Source organism: Sardina pilchardus, chromosome 23 (assembly GCF_963854185.1).
Source record: "Sardina pilchardus chromosome 23, fSarPil1.1, whole genome shotgun sequence".
NCBI lineage: Eukaryota > Metazoa > Chordata > Actinopteri > Clupeiformes > Clupeidae > Sardina > Sardina pilchardus.
The window spans coordinates 13336764-13345948 of NC_085016.1; the positions used below are offsets into that span (position 1 = coordinate 13336764).

A 9185-nucleotide genomic window follows, 5' to 3' on the forward strand; every position below is an offset into this window, starting at 1 on the left:
TGCAGCGTTTCTCTGTTGGTTTGCCACCTCTTAGTTGGCGTAAAACCTGCAAAAAGCTGTTGTATGGATGGAGAAGGCACTGATGTGATCGCTTGTTTGCTTTCTAAAGCCCGTTTATTATTTATTTGTGGAGGATCGTAAAAGCCGATTGGATGCCGTCACTTGTGTCAGTGAGGATCTCCTCGTTGGATTGGCCCATTGCACGTGTGTGTGAGCTCACGTGCTTCCGGTAGATGTAAAAAAAAAAGTCTGTGGAAGGCAAGGCGATTTTAGGGAGAGTTTGGAAAGCTCGGGCTGACATACGTGAGAGCAAGGCAGGGACGAGGAAGCATCGCGCAATGTACTGTCACTAGTGTGTAGCGGGCTTATTTTGACAATTGGAACGCTGCGTCCACAGGAAGCATTCCGATGGTGTGATTGTCTAATTCAGTTAAGGTATTTGGCATACCTTCCACTGACATAACATAGACAATAATCACATCGTCGTTGATATTTGGATACGGTACCGAGCAACAAGTGGAATCTGGCGTGGAGAGTAGGCAACGGTCCTGCCGAAATCTTTTTATTCTAGTAATGGAAGAGCAAAAGGATCAAAACAGTCGTGATTCGACCGAGGGTGAGAGTGTTTCTCTCTCGCCGAATCTACCGTCTCCACCGATTTTGCCTCACCAGGCTGCGCAGCAAGTACACAGAACCACAAACTTTTTTATTGACAATATCCTGCGGCCGGACTTCGGCTGCAAGAAGGAGCTTGGAAACCGTGAGCGGGCGCAGACTTCGGGTAGAGAAAACGTCAACCCGCTGGTCATAAGGCCATCGCACGCCAGCAGCCTCTGTCAGGATTCGAACTGCAGTAGCGACAGTACTTCTTCCTCATCGTCGTCTTCATCTTCGTCGCCGACTTCCAAGCAGACGTCGTCATCAAAGTCAGTCGAGGCCAATGGAACTAGTACGCAGAGATTCGGAGAAAACCCAACGTCAACGAATGCGAGTAATGGAGGCACCGCGGCCACCAAAGAAAGCCAGCCATTGCTGTGGCCTGCATGGGTGTATTGTACAAGATATTCAGACAGACCGTCATCTGGTAAGGCACTATAAGTTCTTGTTCATGAAACGCTGGGTCTTTTCGAACCACATGTTGGAATAGGCTAAAAGAAAAGCTTGCGCCGAGTAGCCTACTCAGTGCGTGCTGTCAAAGACGCACTACAGATAGTTACCGCAACGCAATTACACGCGCTCTTTCTCTCTCTCACAAACACACACACACACACACACACACACACACACACACACACACACAGCCACAGAGGTATGGAGGGGGGGGGGGGGGGGGGGGGTGATACAAAAACGACAACAATTAAAACAACCATCACTTCAGAGATTCAAAATTAAGAGCAAGTATAGGATCATAGTTTGACTGACACGCATTTTGAGGCAAGGATGCCAGCTATGGACCTTTCTGAGAGTAATACTGCTTCAGGCCGCAAATTCAGACCACATCTCAAGCACAATCGTTCAGCTATTTTTTGGGGGAAATAATTGCCTTTCGTCTTACACACAAAAAGGTATCTGCCATATGACAGGAAAATATAACGGCGTATAAAAAAACTAGCACTAGAAAGACTGAGTATTTGAATGATGGCCAGTAGGCTATGTGTAATAGCCTGCAAAAGTAGTTTCTGTAAACATAATATTTTATATAGACTAATCCTAAAACACTACATGGTCAAAACGTTAAAACGGATTATAAACACTGGTGGGTAACTCATGGAACTTATAATGTTACGATGATTAAACTAGTAATGGTAGGCCTCTAATGGTACGCTGAATTACAAGTGAAATCCATTGTTGTGAAACCTTGAGACCTTTTTGAAATAATGTAAGATCATTTACTATTTTAAACATTTAGTTGTGTATTTTTAAAAACTTTAGGCGATTGTAATAACGTATAAGGCCTACAGGCCTAGTTAGAAAAGTAGTAGCCTAGGTCCCACTGTTTATATCTTGCCCGTTTTTGTTATTGTTCATGGCAAGTAAACGTTGCGAGTCTGACAACAGTCAGAAAAGATGCATTGATTGACCAGACTGATAGACTGACTGATTGAGCTATCAGCCCCTGAACTTGGACAAAACATCAGCTGTTCGATTTTCATAGGGCAGCGTTGTGGTGTTTTGAGATGAGCCTGAAATAAGGCCATAATCAGTTGCCTGTGTCCTGGGCGCATGATTCGGCCATATTAATTCGCAGTGTGTGTTCAGAATATGAATTGTCGTATCTGTCGTTATAGCATCTTGAATACACTATTATTGCACGAGTATCGTATTTAGTTTAGTCTACACATTGAAGTCAGGAAAAGTTTGAATTAACCGATAGGCCTGTTTTAATTCAGATTTTGAAATGTCCCATTTACTGTAGCCCATGTAAACAATCCGTGACTCTGTCAGCAATATTAAATTGAGATAATTTTTATATGCCTAAATAACTTATGTATTGTCACTTACTCTATTGCACGGTTATGGCGTTATCCAGGAGCATAGATATCAAACATCTAATAGCTTTACACAAAATGGCAGTGTAATAGCAATTTTACGCAATTGGCCTCTAGACAGGTCTGCTGTCGTTATGGCTATAATATACCCCTGTGTAACCAAATAGCCAAATAGCTTTCAGTTTTACTGCACTTGACCTAAAGGTTCTGTGTGACAAATACAATTAAGCCTCAGTTCAAATCGTCTGCATAAGCCAAGTCGGAGATGCTAGCATACGAGTTCAAGGTTAGAAAGTGACTATTTTTTTTTACCATGCAAGATATATTCCAAGGACACAAGTAATAAACTGCTACAAAGGTCATGTAAGCTTTTGACGCAGGAAGCGGCATCCTTCTCGAATCGTGGCCTTATTCTGCCATTGAAAATGTGCAAGAGATAACGCCTTGCATATGTATAATGTTACGCACCGTCTGTTTTGGTACGGCGTTGTTGTTATCCTTTGTTGTAAGCCAGACATGTATACATCTGCAGTGTAGTTTAGTATTGCACTGGTAACAATTTTATAATGTAATATAACTACACTAAGATAATAATAAGTTGAACACCACTATTTTCAGCGCAATGTTTAGATGAAACATGTTGTGCATATCGGGCTTTGATTTGAACTTGTTGGAGAACTTTTAAGATGCACATGCCTGTATGACTGTGCCAGAGACTGTGTATTAAAATAATGATAATTATGATTGTTATTGCTATTATTATTATTATTATTATTATTATTATTATCATTATCATCAATAATAATAATAATAATAATAATTAACTGTTTAAACTGAGACTTGCTCGTTGCAGTCATGAAAAGTTGTATAGGCCTATGAAATTTGAAAAATATCTTGGCAAAAAAATAAATGTGCAGATCAGTGTTAGCAATCTTGCAATAGCCTATGCCTTAGTCTTTTATGGAAGAAACATAACTGATTTAATTGCACGAGAGATAATGTTCAAATAATTCAAAGTTTAACTGCAAATTGACTCAAGGTTGAGGATATGAAATAAGGAAGAAACATGGCCGACTCCATTTGAAGATATCATCCGCGTTGGTCTACCAGACGACTAGGCTATATTCTTTTCACAAACCGCCTAACATAATACAATATTGTAATACATTCACTACCTTGGATTTAAAAGCGACGCCATGACAGCCATCAATAGTCCAACAGTCTGTCGTCTAGCTATTTACTTATTATGCTGGTGTGTAGGGCTCTCTGATATTTATGTCTTCGTCTTATTGTTGTTTCTACACTAGGCCCAAGGACACGAAAATTGAAAAAGAAGAAAAACGAGAAGGAAGACAAGCGACCCAGAACCGCCTTTACGGCCGAACAGCTGCAGAGACTTAAAGCCGAGTTTCAGGCTAATCGCTATATAACCGAGCAACGGAGACAGTCACTGGCCCAAGAACTGAATCTCAATGAGTCGCAAATCAAAATCTGGTTCCAAAATAAGAGGGCGAAAATAAAAAAGGCCACCGGCTACAAGAACGGCCTAGCCCTCCAACTGATGGCGCAGGGACTGTACAACCATTCCACGACCACGGTCCAAGAGGACAAGGATGATAGCGAGTAAAAAGGCCTCTTTTGTGTACGCTAGACCCACAAGATTGGATTTTTAAATGAAGAATTGAGGAAACATGCAAATGGAGTCGGACAGATGCTATTTAAAGAAAAAAGGAAAAAAAAAAGATTTGTCTATCGTACAATATATGGACAAAAGTATATAAAATACGAACATTACTAAGATTTATATATAACCAACCAATATGATGTTGTATATATTTAATTTCAGGTAAGGGTCTCGATCCCTTCTTGCTGGAGATTTTTATCTTTTTGTTTGTTTCCCCCATCCCCTTGTTGTTGCTCATTGTTTCAGTAAATGTCTTCCTCTCTAGACTTTTTTTTGTGATAGCCTATCTTTCCTACCCAAGTCCCCACCCAATCTCACAGTTCCACAGATTGCGTAATCTGAAACGCTTCAAGCCAAAGATTTTAATATGTTCAGAGAAAATGTAGTCTGAAATAAAATGTAGAATGTGCCATGGATTCATTTTCTTCGATTTGATTACTATTATAGATATCTGGGATATTGTTTATGGCATTTCCTGTTTGGCTTTTTAGACTGGGCAACACTTACCAAATTCTCAGGACGTTGTAGGCCTAATTCTGTAGTGCCCAAATTAAGAAAGCCTAAATACTAAGTCTAAATACATACAGTTCTATATGTTTTGTTTAATAGACGTTGCGTAAAACCAGGGCTCATATTAGGGTTTAGGGCGCCAATTAGTTGAATAGCAGAAAAGTTATATACTTTATAATAATGAATATTACCAATTTTATGTAATGTTTTCAAAATATCCACCATCGTCGTCAAATTGCCTCGGGTATAAATTATAGCCCAGGCGAAGTCTCGTCCACGGCTTGTGTAAGCAATGGTAATGTCAAATAGCTGTTTCTTATTATTAGCCCATTTGATCTTTTCATTGCGAAAATGACTTTTAAAGCTTGCCATTGGGGAGAATAGCAACTACATAATTAGCAATGGAAAGTTAATGCTATTGACCTGTAAGAGGCAGTATTGTGTACCTGTAATAACTATTTGTCTGTCATTAAGGGAGACATTTAAAAGGTATGGAACCACTTGTCTTATTTTCTATTTTTACTTTTCTTAAACTATAATGCGCCATCCTTCACTTAAATTGTACAGTAGTTAAAGTAGTGGAGTAGACCGGCAAAGACATTACTTGAGAAATGAGAAAGTATAGGCGCTTGTCAAAGTACAGGTCAATTCTAGCCAAGTCAATGTATACAATTAATATGAGTTTGAACCAATTGTTGTCGTCCAGGAAACGTGGTGACCAATCATAGAAAACAGACACACACACACACACACACACACACACACACACACACACACACACACACACACACACACACACACACACACACACACACATGCACACGTATATTACACTTAGGCCTACCTCAGTCATTTTTTTTCTAACAAGCTCACTTAAGTTCACTCAGGCGTCGTGCAATTTATATATATATATATATGTTTATCAACTTTAATTGCTTAAAATGAACAAAAACGATTCTATCTCTCTCAGGGGTTAATAGGCAATTCCTTGTTTTTGTTTCAACAAATATGTCAAATAGGAACAAGGCCTATGTCAACGGTCTCTCATGAAACGAATTAAAATTCGTATTGTATGTTGCTGCCATATATCCAACAGCTATCACTAAATATATTTTCCCACATACACATGTTTTAAAGCTGTTTTCGGCATTTACGAGATTTGATTGCACATGCTGTTGTCAGGGCCTATACGGCAGGCAAGAACACACCACCACAAGTCGTACAGAGATTATTGGCAGAGATTGCAACTAAACGGATGAAACTAGAGTTGTATCAACTTTATGTATCACTGTGATCTGTCGGCGATATCTCATGTGCTTAATCGTCTCCGAAAATCAGGTTCCTGGTTCCATATGCATTGAGAATGAACCGTCCCTTATTTGTTAGTAATTTACAAGCGCTCGCCACGGGGCTAGGGCCAGGCATGCGGTCGAACTCCGGAGAGTGAAAGACTTGCCCTAGAGGCCTGTGTGACCTCCGGTGATGTTTGATAAGTTCGCCCGTGTTTTCCAGTTGCGCACACACGCGTTGCCCCTCAGTTGCAGTCTCCGCTCCGGGACGAGTGGTACTGACGGAGGCAGCATGCTCCTTTGTCTCGGCGTCTCGTAATCAAAGTGCTTACTGATGGGACCTACCGCTCTGGGTTAGAGGTCAGACAGCGCAGTCAAAACAAAACGGCTATGTGCTGCGTTCCTAAACACTCTAGCAGGCCAAAGCGCATGGCAAGGACAATCGCTTACTGTGCGCTGGCATTACGGATTATCCTCCAACATAATTCTAAAATATAACTCAAAGGTCTATACGTCTATTCGTCGGTACTAAGCGTTTGATTGTTGCTGCAAATCAGACATATATTATTTTTAAATAAAAAATGAAATAATTAATAATTAAATTATGGATTTATAGTTAGGCCCAGCCTTCGGATTTTAGATTATAGTCCTTATGATGATTATATTTAATGCGATAAAAGGGTTGGTTATCTTGGAATTAAATGTGGTTTCGGTGTTTACTTGTATAGTGTATATACAGCCTCCAGCTCCAAATACCGGTAGGCAACACTTGCCCCTGCCATTGTTTCCTACTTCTAGGCCAGTGAGACAACTTCACTGTGCTGTGTATATCTATGGTGGTTTCCGACCTATTTGCTAAAGGCTTATTTTAACAATCAACAGTAGCATAAAATTGTGCCTGTGCGTCCGTGCGTGAGGGTTTCTCTCTCTACCTGTGTGTGTGTGTGTGTGTGTGTGTGTGTGTGTGTGTCAGTGCGCGCATACGCGCATGTAGTCAATGTCTTTGACTGTGCGCGTGTGCGCATGACATAAAGCAAAGACATTCTCTGATGGTAAAACCTGTTATGCGATTGCCAGAGGTGGGTTTCCCATTTGCGGTGTTTCTCGGCATTTCCTCTTGACTTTAGAGGTGCACCTTACTCGAGCTATTTACTTTTTCAAGTAATGTTTTCCTAAGAGTTCCTTTAACAGAAACCTTACCACCTTCATCTTTCAGAGGGTGAATCCAATAATCAATCCATGTGGAATCGATTATTGTCACACACGTAGGCTTCAGCGTGTGGGAGAAGAGAGAAATAGTAATGTATCGGATTAGAGCGTCTATATGTAGTCATTGGTAGAGAGAACATACACAAGAATCACTGTAGGCTACAAGGTGAATAAAAAAAAAATGATATGTATCCCAGACGAATTTGAGCTAAATGTTACTACTTATATATTTGTATTCTCAAGAGATTAAAATTGGTATGTAGGGTATAGCTGTGTTTTTCTTTTACTTAATGAAACACAAAACAGCCAAAAGCTGCACATATCTTGGTCATTGTAGACAGTCGGTGTAAGATAGGCCTATACTTCCAGACACTAGCACAACATGTTTTAGCTCCTAAACATTTTAGTTAAAGCTGTGCTGAGGTATTTCTTACTAAATACCGTTATGTGAAAACCCTCCAAACAATATGCAGCAGTAGCCTTATGAATGTCAAACAACTTATGAATGTCCCCGCAGGCTCCGGGAAACGCACTTTAGTTCAAAGTTTTTAATTCACACGCCAGAAATGGCATGGATTCAAGGTGTTTTTTTTCTGAAGGTTATCTATTTTTGTTGTGTATAGCTCTGCACCATTTAGGTCAAGACTACATTACTTATGACATATAGATAGAATAAACAAGCTGTAGGCGTATGTAGAAAAAAAATCTATCATGTGATATTGGGTGATATCACGTAGCCTGTTTACAATTTCTATTATGTATCAGTAAGACGTACTTTTAATGTATACTTTTCAGTATAGCACTACATGAGTATACGCAATAAGCGGCAAATATATTCATGGTGACTATAGCCCACTGAATTGTAAACTAAGATGCGCGAAAAAAGTGAAAGCCTGTCTCTCCCAAATCACTGTCAATGCGTGTGGGCAAAGTGATCTCAAGGAGTATTTTAAGAGGACAGGAGATACGCAAACAAGAGGTCATGGGGTTGTGATAGGCCCACATATTAAGGGATTACTTGTGACAAATGCATGTTACAGGAGGAATGCCAGAAGTGAACACACACACACACACACACACACACACACACACACACACACACACACACACACACACAAGCGCTTCTGGTAGGCTATCCGCACTACAGATAGAGACTAGCCTATTAGTGAAACTGTAATGAAAGTTCCCCTACAAAATTTATCAATTAGTAGCTTTTCATAATATAAGCTGTAGCTATGATTGTATTAAACGTGACGATTATACATATTCGTTCAAATAAAAGCACGGTGTAGTGATTTATTAGGCCTACGTATATGTGGCTTTACACGCAAAGAACTTATTGTAGATGTAGGCCTAGGTCTACCTGAATTGTTGGGTATTTTAACTGGAAGATATTCTTGAGGATACGGTGCAATTTCATTGGTCAGAAATATATTTATTAAGATAGACATTATGTAACGCACAAAATGGCCATGGATTTAATTAAATACTCTCTTGCTTTCTCCACTTGATTCCCCAACCACTACGCAAGCCTGCGGGTAACTCGTTTGTTGTTGTTAATTATATGCCGTTGTTGTTCAAGGTGCTCAGGGTCCCAACGTTCAATTAACTTCGCGAGTTTTAATAAACATACACGAACAAAACACATAAATAATTAATTGGAATAAACACTATATATCAGACATTTGAGGCTTTATTAGACGGCGTTTAATGTAATATTTATGAAAGTAAATTAATTTCACAATAGCCCATCTAAACTTATTGTTCACTGAGTGCAAGCATGAAAACCTCAGTGTTTTCAGTCAGGTGTACAAAATTATATTTTTGTTTCTATAACGTGCAGCCTAACGTTTATATCAGTAAATATTTGTGAATAAAATGATTGTGTTCAATGCTTTTATAGACTGGCACACCCGACCTTTTATCATGACAAAAGCGTCTGCTGCCCATAAACATTAAATTAACATTAACATTTTGGTACATATAGCCAACATTAGGCTATAT

General features: G+C 39.6%; 1 protein-coding gene across 1 annotated transcript; it reads left to right on the top strand.

Annotated features, from left to right (window-relative positions):
* The first annotated feature begins 313 nt into the window (after positions 1–313).
* LOC134071110 (homeobox protein engrailed-1-B-like) lies at positions 314–4577 on the top strand. Its single transcript, XM_062527702.1, has 2 exons — positions 314–1084; positions 3797–4577. The coding sequence occupies exons 1-2, from the start codon at positions 574–576 to the stop codon at positions 4114–4116; spliced, it is 831 nt and encodes a 276-aa protein (XP_062383686.1). The 5' UTR covers positions 314–573; the 3' UTR covers positions 4117–4577.
* Positions 4578–9185: the final 4608 nt, after the last annotated feature.